We start from the raw sequence: 15,968 nt of genomic DNA on the forward strand, positions 1-15,968 counted from the left end.
AGTCCCACTTTACTGAGAGTTTTTATCAAAAAAGGATGCCTGATTTTGTCAAATGCTATTTCTGTATATATTGTTATGATTGTGTGGTTTTTATCTTTCAAATTACTTATGTGATAGATCACATTTATTGATTTGCAAATCTTGTACCAGCCTTGTATCCCTGGCATAAATTCCACTTGATCATGGTTTATTATCTTTTAAATATATTGCTGGATCTGATTTGCTAATATTTTGTTGAGGATTTTAGCATCTGTGTTCATCAGGGCTGTTGGCCTGTAATTTTCTTTCTTTGTAGTATCTGTATCTGGTTTTGTAATTAGGATAATCTGAGTTCATAAAAAGAACTTGGAAGTGTTCCATCCTCTTGAATTTTTTGGAATAGTTTGTGGAGGATATGTGTTAGTTCCTCTTTGAATGTTTGGTAAAATTTACCTATAAATCTTTTGTTTGCTGGAAGTTTTTAAATTACTACTTCAATTTCATCAGTTGTTATTGGCCTACTCAGGTTTTCTGATTCTTCCTGATTGAATTTTGGAAGACTGTATGTTTCTAGGAATTTGTCCATTTCATCCAGGTTGTCCAGTTTGTTGGCATGCAGTTGTTCATAGTATTTGCTTACAATCATTTGTATTTCTGTGGTGTCCATTGATATATGGCATCTTTCATTTCTGATTTTATTTATTTGGGTCCCCTCTGTTTGTTTCTTGATGAGTCTGGCTAGGGGTTCATCGATCTTATCTTTTCAAAGAACCAGCTCTTGGATTTATTGATTTTTGTACTGTTTTTTAGTCTTTGTGTCATTTATTTCAACTCTGATCATTATTATTTCCTTCCTTCTACTTCCTCTGGGATTTTGCTGTTCTCTTTCTAGTTCATTTAGTGTTAGGGTTAGATGGTTGATTAGCCCTTTTTCTTGTTTCTTGAGGTAGGCCTGTAGTGCTATGAACTTCCCTCTCAGGACTGCTTTCATGGTATCCCATAGGTTTTGTGTAGTTGTGTGTTCATTTTCATTTGTTTCCAGGAAGTTTTTAATTTCTTGCTTGATCTCATTGGTAACCCATTCATTGTTTAATAACCATGCTATTTAGCCTCCGTGTATTTGAGTGTTTTTGAGTTTTTTATTGTAGATTATTTCTAACTTCGTGCCATTGTGATCTGAGAAGATGCTTGGTATTATATCAATCTTCTTGAATTTATATAGACGTGTTTTGTGCCCTAACATGTAGTCTATCTTTGAGAATGTTCCATGTGCAGTTGAGAGGAATGTATATTTTGTTGCTTTGGGGTGAAATGTTCTATAAATATCGGTTAGATCCATCTGATGTAGTGTATTTAAGGCTGCTGTTTCCTTGTTAATCTTTTGTCTGGAAGATCTATCCAGTGATGTCAGTAGGGTGTTAAAGTCTCCTACTATGACTGTATTGCTGTCAGTCTCTCCCTTAAAGTCCATCAAGAGGTTTTTTTCCCTGATGGAAATATAAAATGGTGCAGCCACTTTGGAAAACAGTTTGGCAATTTTTGAAAAGGTTAAACATAGAGTTACCATATGAACCATCAACTTCACTCCTAGGTGTATATATCCTAGAGAACTGAAAACATACATCCACACAAAACCTTGTCACAAATGTTTATATAGACAACACTCAAGTGGAAATGACAATAGTCATTTTTCCCATTATGTGAAAACAACCTAATGGCCCATCAAATGATGAATGAATAAATAAACAGTGGTATACCCATAAAGTAGAATATCATTTGTCAGTAACAGAAGTGGAGGCCAAGGGCTGGGAGAACAGGAGCTGAGACAGTGACAGTTCTCCCACTCTGGTGTGCTCAGCAACTTGGTTATTCCTGGGGGGTGGGGAGGGCAGGAGCACCTTACTTCTGACTCACCCTTACCTGAAATGTCCAACCCTTTGGGTGTTCCAATTTATGAAGTCTGCCATTAGACACCCCACCCTGGATGGGTCCAATATTTGACTTTTGCCCTAACATTAAGAAACGTCATCAAGCTCAAAGCTCAAAATTGTGTGGATCAAAAAGGTAGCCTTGGTGCTTAGTTTAGCTGGCTATATTAGATTTTGACCTGGAGATTTTTCTATCTTTTCAGCTTTTTGATGCTTTTAATAAGACATTTTATATATATTTTTTCAAGATGTATAATTGTTTTCACCTGATGAATTGGTTCAAATAAATGAGCTTGCCACATTCCTGAAAACCAGGGATTTTAAGTCCCTTAATCATTTAAAAGTCATGGCTATTAACGTCAAGTGGTCATGGGGCTGCCAGGTAGTGCTGCTCACTTCTCTAATTTGTTATCCAACCTTCTCATTTTTTTCAGATCTCTTTTCAAATTGTGCCTTGTGAGAGAGACCTTGCTTTAAAGCCAGCATCACCCTCACTTTCTATCTCCCTCATTGTGTTATTTTTTTCCTATTACACTTAGTAATTACCACCTAAGATATTAGGCTTTTATTTGTCAGTTGGTTCAGTGTCAGCCTTCCACTTGGAATATAAACTGCCAAAGGGCATGGATTTGCCCAATCGTTCATTGCTGATCCTTAGTGCTTTAAGACTATTCAATAAACGAATAAATACATGACAAATAATTTTGGAACGTTATATTGAGTTAAACTTGATTAGTTGGATTGAAATCAGTGACTGCAGTTGTTTGACACCTCCTTGTGGCCACACTATTTACTATGTCCACACCCTCTCTGCTTTGCTTTGGCCAATGGGACAGGAACACACTGTCACAAGCAGAAGCATGAAAACGTGCGGTGTGTTTCCACTTTCACTCTCTTGGGTCCCACCTCTGCCATAGGAACATGCACGGACTAGCCTGCTGGAGGGATGTGGGGGTCACACAGGGAAGAGCCAGGTCATTCTAGTGGAGGCCCAAGCTTGTCAGGAGCAGCAGATGGTTGAGCAAACCCAGACGAGGTTAACCAAGTCCAGTCCAGATCACCAGAACTGTCCAAGCAACCCGTGGGCTGGTAAGAAATAATAAGTAAATTGTGGCTGTTTTAAGTCATTAAAGATGAATTTGTAATGCCACAACCGTGAACTGATAGATGGTACAAACAGAACACAATCCTTGCACCTGCTCTGTGTGTTATTTATGGCTCTTGGCTAAAAATCCAAATTTGGGGGAGGGGCTAGAGGAAGTTCCTATTCACATTAATGTTCACTTTTAAATAATAAAAGACTACCAGCTACTTTCAATCATAAAAGCTGTCTCTGTTAGTAATTAGAATCTCCAGCCCAGTGTAATAATAAAAATGTCAAACTTTATTAAAGATGAATTCTTCTCTCTTCTCCTGGGTGGCCAGTGTGCCAGGGCTTGAGACCTGTGTTTGCTAGGCCTCCCGCCTCCAATCATGAGATAGGAGGGAAAACAGTGCCAGTCTCACACCAATGCTTGTTGGCCCTGGCAGCCTATCAACCCAGCTCACTTTCTCTTGGAATCTGTGTGCTTTCTAGCCCTTCTCCCACCAGCAGCCTCCAATACAACCCCCATGATGTGTGCAATGCTTTTTACTTTAAAAAATACATCTTAAATACATAACATATGCAGAAAGGCAATCAAATCATATTGTAAGCTTTGTGACACATTTTCACAAGACAAACACACTGTCTGACCACCCCCAGATAAGAGCTGGAACACAGTGAGGGTCCCAGAAGCCCACCTTCTCCTGTTACTATGCAGCCTCATCTCCTCTCCTAACTTCTAACCCCACAGATAAACTATTAAATTTTCTTTGATAAACCTGGTTGGCCTTTCAAGGGTAGAGTGCCCTCTGCTAGCTCTCAAGTAATCAGTTCACCCCAAAATATGCCAAAAAATATTTCACTGTTCCCAGATTGATAGTTCTTGTTGTTGTCTTTGTTCTTTGCCTCAGTCCACCACCTGTCTACTTACATGTGAGCAACCAGGGATATGCAAAGACACAGAACAGTGAGCAAAGGAATACCTCTGAGTTATTCTTTGACAAATAACTACTCCCAGAGAGCTTAAGAAATGAAATAGCATATTAAATGTAGTGGTGAAAGGCCTAAAATACTACTTTTTAAACCATAAAGACAAATTATTCTTAATGAATCTAGTGACATATAGTTCTTATATTTCTTTAGAATTTCTAGGCATTTAGGGAAATTTAATTTGTTATGGAATATGAGATCAGTAAAATATTTTCTCCTTATTTTTATTATACCAATAATCATGTTTAGAATGAATTGTTAAATTTCTTTTAAATATTATAACCAGTTACATAAAAATGGATCTGGTTTAATAATGGTCTGTTCTTAGTTTCAACATTTTTAGGATTTTGTTACTAAGAGAGGAATAAAAAGTGATTCAAAGCAGGACATCCTCATTTGTTGCAGATGTTATTAGATTCAAAATTGTATCTCTTTAAGGAAGCTGTGATGGTGAACCAAAGAAAGTTGGGATGGGTTAATGGACCAGTGAGTAAGTCTAACAGTGCTATCAAATTTTGTTTTATTCTTCACTGCCTGAGGAGATCTTTCTACAAATTCTATTTCAATTGGGGCACTACCAAGGTGAAGGAAAATAATATTACCATTGGCCATTTACTGCTTGTACCAGTTTGCATTCTTCAAACTTTACCTTTCTCTGGAAATGTATCTGTGGTGGGCATTAGACAGACATGAGCGGAGCAAGGATGCTGGGCCAGGTACAGAAGGTCACCAGGTGGACAGCCCCAGGTGCCTAGCAGACAACTGTAGGGTGGGACCTCATCCCCAGGGTGGGCTTTCCTCCCCAGCAGGTCGCTGGTCTTACAGTTTGGACCCCTGACCTTTCCTCCCCAGAGGTAACAACATCTGGGCCTCAGTTGTAGTTCAGCTCCAGGCCCAGAAGAGCAGCAAAACCAGACAAGTGACCCCACGGCTGCCGTCAGGCCCAGATGCACTGGTGATGACCCTGCCCTGGTGCTGACCCTGCCCTGGTGATGACCCCCTGCCCTGGTGCTGACTGTGGTGGAGACCATGACCCTGAAAGGACACACCAGGAAAGCTGCTGACTGTCCTACTGAGATCTTCCTGGGACCTCCCCTGAAGTCTGCACCCTTAGAGCGCTTAGGCCGGAGGACCCAGCGCCTCCCTCCAGGGAACAGGACCCTGCCTTTTCTCCTCCCTCCCAGGAGCACACTGGCACCTCCCCTCCCCTCTCTCCATAGGTGAGTTCACTCCCAAGCTTCTAGGGCCTTCCTTTGCCTCTATGGCTTGTTTCCTCAGCCCATTTTTTCTAAGAATTGTTTCTCCCACCTCTGTGATTTTCTAAATAAATGTTCTCTTACAGTTTGAGTCTTGGCTCTGAACTCTTTCCTAGACAGAACCTAAATACCAAGGTTGCTGAACCCAGGTCCAGTCTGACCCCACCAATCTAACACCTGGTGCCCTTCCAATGGCCCACAATATACCCATTTCTGTACTCCCAACAAGATTTCTCTTCTGTGAAGTCCCCAAATAGAAACGCTTGGAAAGCCCGAAGGAGAAGCAAACAGCTACCAATATTATTCTCCAAATCAGTTTATACGTTTCATCAAAACCAACTCCTTGAAATACACATAAACATAAAATAGACAATACTACACTCTATTATGCACATAAAAATCTTTTTTCTTATCAATACAAAGGTTTTAGCATTTCATATATTTTTAAGAATGAAAATCTATGTTTTTTTCCTGTCCTATTCAAATAAATAATCTTACTTATTAGCACTGCTTTCCCTGAAATGAGTATTTTCAGAGCTTTGGGGTACATCTGATATGTGAATCATAAACTTTTGTCCATCGTTTAGGGTGATGAGGGCCTCTTGTCCCACAGGGAGGCTGAGTTTGACGGTGCTTTTGGTGGCTGTGTCTTCCAACAATACCTGGACGAGCTGCAAGAGGGAAGTGTTTAAAAGCAAAAGATAAAACAATGCAGGGCCCACCATTTGAATTCTTCTACCACACCCTCGTCCCCACGTTGGGAAGCTTGTGGATTTATTTCTGCTACAGGAGATCCTAATTTCCCAGGGGAATGCTCAGGGTCTGGTGAGGACTGCATGGAAGGAATCTCCACCCCGGATGCTGCCAGAGAGGCCAGGGGAGTGGGAGCAGGTGAGCTCTCTTTAGGAAAAGGAACGGGGGCTGCCTGCCATTGTTTGTGAGACACTGGTTAAAAAACAACACCCTCCCATTAAAGATGTGGGAGAAGGAGACTCAAGAGGAAGCTGTGAAATACCCATGGGCTTCCCTGTGGCTGTAGCGCACATCATTTTGCCTGCCTTCCAGATGGGTACCAATCCTGCATTCTTGTCAGTTCTGGGCTAACATAGTTGGGTCAAGTTCTCACATAGACTCTCCCTCCACCACCCGTCAAATACACCAGTAGATAAGGAGGAAAAGATCTGTGAAAACAACCATTGAGTAAACTGGCACTCAATGGTGCAGTAATAGATTTGAGAAGTTCATAGACTCTGATATGAACTGAAGTGCCAGCTCTCACATAAGCCATCTGACTTGCCTGAGCGGGTCTTCCCATCAGAAGGACAAGGATAAAATGCCATCCTTCCCTTAGCTCAGAGGGAGGACAGACAAATCCTGCACATGATTACTTTAGAAACCTACAGTGATATATTTTCTTGGTTTGATTCCATTAATAAGCCCCCAACAAGTTACTATATTTTGAGAAAGATGTGTACAAGATAACTTCAAATGCAAGGTTCATGAAAGTATATTTCTCACCCTTCCTCTGTAAATTTGATAATAACCATCATCACCCAATGCAAAGATGTTTTCTTTTTCTAAAAAAAACATTGTCTTCACCTTTACCCTACAGCTGAAGTGTCATTTATTATTTTTAATACTTTTGCTATGCTTTAATCCTTGAGTCACACGACCTACAGTAAAAACTGTAAGAATTTTCAAAAGGATATTCTGAATACCACCTAATATCAGTGTAATTTTTTACAGTATTCTTAAAACACCTTGGTGTCTTATTGTTTTGAACATCGCTAGAAGGTAGAAGAGTGACAGATGGCGATGGCAATCTGAGTGCTGACCTGGATTCTCACCGCAGGTGCAGGGCAATGCTAATTGTTCAATGGATGCAGCTGACACAGATGTGCAACTGAATTGGGTGTTAGTCATGGCAGATGAGTGCAAATGGGGCACTTTGTTGATGATGAGTGCAATGCTGAATAATGAATGCAATGAAAATTGCATGGGCATAACTTTTTGGCATTAAATTAAGTCACTATCGCTAATTCAGTGAGCATTCACCAAGAGAAGCAGGTTTAATTAATTTCTAATGCATATTACCTTGGATTATGTGACATTCATCTGCTTTTAATGCTTTAATACCTTCTCTATTGTTTCCGCCAATTAAATATATAGTCATGCACCTCTTAACTATAGGGATACATTCTGAGAAATTTGTCATTGGGCAATTTCATCATTGTGTGAACCTCATAAAGTGCACCTAGATGGTATAGCCTACTACCCAACTAGGTTGTATGGGTTAGCCTGTTGCTCCTAGGCTACAGAGCTGTACAACATGTTAATGTACAAAACAACATGAGATTAAATCAAATACAAGAGAAAATGATGCAATGGAGACTCTGTCTGAGACTGTAGCCAGCGTGAGATGGCATGCTGTTTTATAGCAAATGTTCTTTTATAAGTAGAAAGAATACACTCTAAAGTAATGATAAAAGATATAGTATGGTAAATACATAAACCAATAGCAATTGTTTATTATCATTATCAAGTATTATGTACTATACATAATGCATATGCTATGCTTTTCTACAACTGGGGGTGCAGTGGGTTTGTTTACATCTGCATCACCACAAACACGTGAGTAATGCATATGTTGTGCTATGGTGTTACTAGGTGATAGTAGTTTTTCCACTCCATTCTAATCTTATAGGACCACTGTTGTACATATGGTACATTGTTGACCAAAATGTTATGTGGCACATGACTGTAGGTCAAACCCCAATACAATGAATTTCAGAATTGCTATTGGGTTGGGTAGAGAGTGTTAGGAGGTTTTGTTGGAGAAATAATAACCATGATTACTTACTATGATCTAGGAGTTTCATGTTCTAAGAATGATGATTAACTTATTTAAACCTCATACTGGCCCCATGGACTTAGAAATTATTATTACTGTTTTGTAGATGAGGAGACTGAGGCTCAGATAGATAAGGCGACTTTTCCAAGATTCTCAGTGGAGGATGTAGAGTTTAAACACAGGAAGTTATATACCAGAAATGCCTACTTATTTCCCCAAGTCATCAGACTTGAAGATATTTTTAATTTACTCCCAACTCACTGATTTTGGAATGAAAGCACATGGTCATACCCTTTGAGAGAGAGAAGGTGATAGAAAAGGATAGTCTTTTATGGGGGTTTGAATCCCTGCTCTGCCTATTATTGGCGAAGTAACCTTGAGAGCATTACTCATCCCCTTAGGGGCTTCAGTTTTGTTATCTGAGAAATGGGAGCAATGATAACACCATCTTGTTGGGTTGCATTGAAATGCCCAATACAGGGAGTCCTGCAGTTTCTGCTCTCCAGCCACTTCCAACTATGCCCCAGAGGTGAAAGTTTATTCCCAGTTACCTTAGTGACTAAATTGTCTACCATCCGAGCTCTTGCTCCAGCCAGTGATGAGAGAGATCAGCGCTGTTGGAGCTGAATGCCCAGCACAATGCTTGTCTTGTTAGGGCTGTACAGAATGTTTCAGTGTATTTAGTTGAGCTTCCCACTGGCCAGCCTTGCAGGGCCCTTTGCCAGGATGGGATACATTCTCCATAGGGTCAGGGAGCAGGGAAAGACATTCTCCTGGGCACAGCACAGCCAACTAGTCCCTTCTTAAGATTTGACTGGGCCTTTTCTCTGCCAAGAGCCCTGAAACACCAACTGGTGAGTGGTGCCTTACCTGCCTGCTCCAGCTGTTCCTCTTCTAAGGAGGCCCAGTTACTCCCATCCCCATCCTTTTGCCACTGGGTCCATGACCAGTATTTCACTATTTCAAGCCTCATTAGTATGTCTGCTTTACACACACACTCACAAAAGAGGTGAGTTTCTTATTTACAGACACATGTCTGAATCTACTGTACCAAGGTCATTGCAGAGAGCTGGATACATGAATTAGCCATTGGGAAAGAAGACCAAATACAGACAGAGAATTAATAAAACCGAGAGATGCATTTTCTTCTCTCCAGTCATTGTGTTTTTGTCCAGCACAGAGTCCTTTTCGAGCAGTGCTCCATAGCAGCTTGTACAAGTTATTTGTACTCTGGAGAACTTGTGAAGAGGCTTTGTGCTGGAAGGAGAGGGCTCTGGAAGGCTCCAGTTATTTTGAGGACTGTAGGGCATGAACACTTTCAGGCTGTGACTCATCCCTTAGCCAGGACCACAGTTAACCCAGGTCAAGGACAATGCCCTGCCTTTAATGGTCTCCCACTAAGCCCTCTCATCTACTCAAAAGAGGAACTCATGGGTGCAGAAGAGATACTATGTAAACTGGCTAAGTTTCCAAACATAGGTATAGAAGTTTTAGAAATTAGTACCAAGACAATTGTTGTCAAGATTTTGTAAACCAGCCACTCCCCTCAATCAGCGGAAGTGTTTCAATGGCTTCCTACATCAGTAAGGCTCCTCATTTTGGTTTCCAGGCCAGATCTCTGGCCTCGGTAACCTGTGTTCTACACTTCTCAGGGCATGAATCATGCTCCTAGTGTTGTGGGAGAAGAATGGACTTGAGATCAGGCAGGCCAGGACTCCAAACTCTGTGTCTCAATTTGCTTACTGTATGACTTTGTGCAAGTCACCTACCTAGCTTCTCTGAGCCTCAGTTTTCTCATCCATGACATGGAAGTGATCAGAATAGACACTCTGTAGTATTGTATGGCTTCAAGATAATGTATATAAATGATGTACAGTAAGTGTTGGATAAATAGCAATCCTTAATTTTATGTCTTTCAATTACATCTTTTCAAATCCTTTCTGTTTAGACCACCCAATTTTTCCTTCCTTAACTCCAGAGGCATTTTCAGTGCATACCACTCAGTGCAGCGGCCAGTGGTGATCTATTTTTCAGTTAGCCTGACCATGTCAGGGAAACTCCTGGAAGGCAAGACCCAGGCCATCCACATATTCTGCACCATAATCGTGCCAGGCTCATATTAATGCACCCCCAAACTGAGCCAAACAGTGACCAACAGATAAGCTATTATAATCACTCCTGGCAAAGTAACCCAAAGCAAAGATCACTCTAGAGTCTATGTCATTGTTTGATGGGCAATGGGGTCTTTATGGGTTTCCTAACCACCTGGTGGTTCTTACTGCCCTTGAAAAAACTGACCAGGAGTTGGTGCCCGGCCTCGGTACCTTATTGCCTGTGGCAGTGTCCACCAGGAAGCCCAGGACCCTGAGAACCACGCTGCTCACTCCCACGGGACACTGGCTCTGGCTCACGTGTTCCAGCATCACCCAGCGGGGAGCCACATGGGGGCTTTCATCCTCCTGAGATAGTGAAGAATCTGGAGGCTGGCAAGGTGCCTGGTCTGGCTGGATAAGAGACTGGTCATCTGGTGGCATCTCCTTGAGATTTCCCCCATCGTCGTCCACTTCCTCTTCTAAGCATGACTGCAGGATATGAGTCACATATTCCAAAAGCAACAAATGAAACAGGTGCCAGGACCCTACATATAAATAACAACCAAAGTGAATAACTCAATAGACAAATGACATTCGCTGTGAAACTAACAACTTTTCTGGGGCTTTTCACTCATGTGCCCTGGAGCCTCCCCTACCACTGATCCTGAGGGTCCTGGGTGGGCCTACCACCCATGTGGCCTTCCAGGTCAAGAGAACCCCAGCAAGGTGACCTCTGACAAGAGGCACAGAGAGTTCACTAGCCTGAGCCATGAAAGGGAAGTTAAGCCCCATCTGCTATGAAAGGGGGAAAGCAATTCCTACAGAGAAAGGGGTGCCATTCTCAGAGCAGGAGGAAGCGTCCCTCAGCCTCCTGTAGTTCGCACAGAGGGAAGCAAGGGAGAGGGTGGAAAGGAAGGTGTGGGCAGCGTGCAGAGGGGCCCTGCTGCCATCTGTGGGGATCAACATGCAGCCCATGCCCATTGCAGTCTGCATGGCTGCATCTCCTGCCAGGCTGTGGGTGAGGAATGGCGGCGGGTGCTCCGCATGGAGAGACATTCTCCCTCAGAGGCCTGCAGGGACTGTCATGGAGACTGGCCAGAGAGACAGGTGCGCTGACTCCGCCAACTGCTCTCAACCCGAAGGCATTTGGTCATCCAGGAGACAAGAGTAAGTAATGTCCAGCTGAGAAGCAGAGGGGAGATCTGGCCTATTGAAATTTCTTAAAGTTAATTTTTTAATTCATGTAAAAGCACAAATCTTATACAGATATAAAATGAACTTGTGTCAAAGATTTTATGTAACTCATGAGTGGATGAAGGAACTGATAAGTTGTTGCAACTGGTTCAAAGGAGAAGTCAAAGTACATAGCAGAGGTGGACAGCAGAGAGTTACAGAGACACGCAAAGGGTTCTGTCCCCGGGGTGGCCATTAGTGGCAGCCACTGGCACCAGCTTGCAATTCTGGGGCAGACTACCACCAGTATTTGCATTATAATTTTGAGAGTGAACCAGCAATCTTTTCTGTCAAAGAAAGGAGCTTGCTGCCATCTTAGCTTCTGCCATTTTGATATGACCTTCAGATTCTTAGGGGGCTACCATCTTAGGCTCTGCCTTGCTCCTCCCCTTCCTCTGAATTAGCCAATCGCACAATAATGTGAATCAGAGCTCTGAGCTCTGACCAATCAAGTCAGAGTCAGAGTGAGGGGCAGGGTAGACCATGTCATGGAGTAACACCCGATCAGACTTCCCGTTTGGTGTGCTTTGCCCATGATTTTCAGCCGGCAACTGCACCTTTCTTCAGAAGTAAATTTGCCTTGCCGATCCAGTTTTGAGTGTTTGTCTCATTCTTGTGATACCGTTGACAAGCATTGCTAACCATTTGGGGACTCGTCCGAGATTTTGCCACTTGAGAGATTGGTTTGGACCCCCTCCCTAGGGTAGGTGCACCCCACCATCTCATCATGGTGGCCTCTGGGAGAGGGAAACCTACAATACTCCAAAATGGTGACAGACACTGGAGGGAAGTTCAGTTGGCAATGCAGGGGGGAAGGGCACAAGAAAGGAAACTGGGAGACCAGGAGACTCTACGCATAGACCAAAGTACAGAAAATCTTCGGAAGGAAGGAAGTAGGAACTTGGTGGTCGGGACATCCCTGAGGTTGTGTGTGTGAATGAGATGCATCCCAGATGGGAAGCAAGTGTGGAGCTCTGATCTGCAGTTCCATTCTCCCTCAAGGGAAGTGGCAAGAGAGGGAGGAAGCGGATCTCGGAGGGTGCAAGAAATCTCCAATATGGGAGTTGAGCACGAACAGACACAAGGAACTTTCTGGGGATGGGAAACAAAATTTTAGGCCTAGGGAATACATTCCCCCAAAATAGTCCATTGGGAAAATGCTGAGGTTCTGGGAAGGGGCAGTCCCCAAACCAGGGACAGAAGACATTACTCTGCTTTGGTGGTTTGGTTAATGCAGGGCATTCTGTGGTGTCTGTGTGCCTGTAAATATTGTATATGAGAGTGTTTCTGCTGAGGGAGGAGAGAAAAATGGCAGCCAAATAGGCAGACGTGTCCTGAGCCTTATCCCAGAGCAGATAGAAGGAGGAACTAAATCGTATGACATCCACCCAGAATTGGCAAAGTAGACACAGCTGGTGAGACAATTCACAGCCAGTAAGGGCAGGGGATGCCCAGAGAATGGTAGGATTGGGGATCTGGGCTGGAAAGAGAAGCATGACCACTGAGCCAAAAAGGTCAGAAGGAAGCTGCACGGCACCAAGTCCACATCTCTTGGGGACAGGTGTAATACCCGACTGTGGAAAGGAAATCCACAGGGCTGCTGGCGGCTGGGGATTCTCGATCTAAGTCCACAGCTGTGAGAGGCTGCGCCCAGAAAAGTGGCCTGAAGAACTGCCTGAGCCGCACAGTGCCAGGGGGAGAGAAACTCGCAGTCGAGTGGTTGTTTTGCCTCTGTTTGGTCTTTGCTTTTACTCACTAAACCCAGTTCATAGGACCCTTCAAATACAAACACTGACCCGTAACTGAGGTGCAGGTGGAGGTGCAGACTTCTGGAATCTGGGGAGAGGCTATAGAGGAGAGCAGGTCGGGGAGAAATTACCAGAAATCTGGCACTGAGACATTCCTGACCCTCCAGACCTAAGCAGACATTTTTCTCCTGAAGAGCCAGCCCCTCCCAGCAGCCTCAAGGCAGCAAATACAGCCACAACTAGCCTACACCCTGAGTGGTACAAAGGACACAAAAATTCTGAATAGCCTTGAAGAGCCCTCAGGGACTGGGTTGAAGAGAGGTCATTCAGTCCCAGAAAGTGATACAGCACCACCCCCACCTAAAGCCCTGTCAGAAACAGACACTTGAGAGATTAAGATTGACAGCAGGCAGACAGGCTAAGGAGGCAGGTTGGTCCCACCTGGGTTCAGCCAAGGCTGTGGAGACAGACACAAACAGAGGAGCAGTGAATTGCTTGGAACTTCAACACAGTGCTGACTACCCAACAGGAAACTGAGAAGTGGCAGACAGAACACAAGAATGGGGTCTTAAACCAGCTCCCATGGAACATTAAAACAGCTGAAGCAAACAACACTTCACTTTTTAATATTTTTATCTTTTATTTTAAAACAAAAAAATTTTCTTCATTTTCTTTTTAAATTTTTTGTATTATTTTTCTATATTCTATTTTGGTTTTTTATTATTTTATTTTATCTTTTTTTCTTTTTTCCCCACCCCTTTCTTCCTCTCTTCTCCCTCTTTCATCCTGTTTTCTCTTGTCCTATCCCCACTTTAATATTTCTCTTTCCTTTCTTTTTAACCCTTGTTAAAAATTGATGTTTTGCCCTGGCTGGTTTGGCTCGGTGGATAGAGCATTGGCCTGAGGACTGAAGGGTCTCAGGTTTGATTCCAGTCAAGGGTACATCCCTGGGTAGCAGGCTTGATCCCCAGTGGGGGGCCTGCAGGAGGCAGCCGATCAATGATTCACTGTCATCATTAATGTTTCTATCTCTCTCTCCCTCTTCCTTCCTCTCTGAAATCAATGAAAATATATTTTTTTAAAAATTGATGTTTTTATCTGTTTTATTGACGTTATCATTATTGTAGTCTCTATTGGCTTACTCATATATCTAATTTCCTCTCCCCTGCTCCAAGTCCATGCACCTTCTCCTTTCTCTTTCTTTGCTAATAAATTTTTTGATGCTTGTTTTTCCTCTCCTCTCTTCCTCTCTTCTCCTAATTGCTTAATTAGTTTCACTCACAAACTCAAGCCTACCTGCTCTCTCCTCTATTCACCTTTTCAAAAAATGGATGAATAAATTTTAAAATCTTATTTTTTGTTTTATTTATTTATTTTTATTTTCTTCTTACCCACTCATTCTCTTTCTACCTCCTCTATAGTGAACCATGTCCTTCCCCTATTCATTCAATTCCTTAACCTTACTTTCTGTATATAAGCTCTGCCTCTTCATGTCCTGCCCCCATTTTTTGGGTGTTTGTTTTTTGCATCTTTTGGTTTATCTGTTTGTTTTGTGGTATTTTCTTCCCATTTATATTTTTTATTCTTTTTCTTTTATCTCTCACCGTTTTTCTTTTCTCGATATCATTTTTCCCTCTTTTCTCTCTACTACTCCTTTCTCTGGTGAACACTTTTATTGGGGTGATCAGTGTCATGAGTACATTCGTGTTTTGTTCCCTTTGTGTCGTGTCTTGTCAAGTTGTATTTTGTGCTGTTCAGTCAATGTGGTAGAGAGTGAGCCACATAACTAGACACCCTGATAGGAGACTCCATCTACAAATGGGACAATAACAGTCAAGACCTAACCCCACCAAGAAATAAGGAATATCACGAATACCCAGACCAGAAGACCAGAGAGATTGCACCACTGGGTCCCAAAACACATCTATATAAGATAACTCAAAAAATCTGGGTGGCATTGCAGTTTGATCTAATACATAGAAACAATCACAAAGGAACAGAAAAAATGGGGAGACAAAGAAACAACCCCATATGAAAGAAAAGGCAGAATCACCAGAAAAGGAAATGAACTAAATGGAGCATGTTTTCATATGTCTCTTGGCGTTCTGTGTCTCCTCTTTTGAAAAGAATCTATTTAGATCCTTTGCCCATAAAAATTTTAGAAATATCCAATTAGTGTCATTTGCTGACCACACCCAAGGATAAATGGAGTTAATTTTTTTTTCTTGACCTAAAATCAGCTTTCAGTGATTCCAATAGGCCCTGGAATGCCCCAAGACCTCCCTACAATGGAAACTAGAGGACAATTACTTAAGAACTATGTACTGGGTATCTCTTCTACTTTAATCTCTCTCAGGTTAGAAGGCCTCCTGGCCCAAAGCCCTCCTGTTGAGGTTCTGGTTCATCGCCATCAACCAGCAGACTATGTCCATTCTAATAAAGACTTGGGAGGGAAGCAAGTTAGAACCCTCCTGGGAAGGACCCCACCTGTCTTGCTTACCACAGAGACTGCTGTTCGTACTGCAGAGTGAGGTTGGACCCATCACACATGGGTTAAGGGTGGACATGCCTCAACTTGGACAGCCATACCAGGACATATCCCCTTGAAATTGATGCTAAAAACTGTGAGCTGTCTTAATAACCATCATGTACTGGGCTCTATTTGCTTTAAGAATCTTGCAAATTGCAGGGACTTACAATGTGGGCTGGAGAAATGTGTACAATCTGGATCATGCTTACCCAGATAAGTTATTGATTATAGATAACTTGAATGACTTGGATATTTCAGCCTTTAGGCCAAAAGATT

At 42.5% G+C, this 15,968-nt stretch overlaps 1 protein-coding gene across 1 annotated transcript in view; it reads right to left on the reverse strand.

Moving 5' to 3' along the window:
* Window positions 1-5,731: 5,731 nt before the first annotated feature.
* Window positions 5,732-15,968, reverse strand: part of RFX8 (regulatory factor X8) — a gene marked incomplete at its 3' end in the record, with an annotated part of 92,956 nt that continues 82,719 nt past the window's right edge. Inside the window, 2 exon segments of the mRNA XM_079792243.1 lie at window positions 5,732-5,908; window positions 10,413-10,726. Of these exon segments, the coding sequence (XP_079648369.1) occupies window positions 5,732-5,908; window positions 10,413-10,726 (491 nt within the window).

This window comes from Cnephaeus nilssonii, assembly GCF_951640355.1.
Source record: "Cnephaeus nilssonii genome assembly, chromosome: 15".
Taxonomy (NCBI): domain Eukaryota; kingdom Metazoa; phylum Chordata; class Mammalia; order Chiroptera; family Vespertilionidae; genus Cnephaeus; species Cnephaeus nilssonii.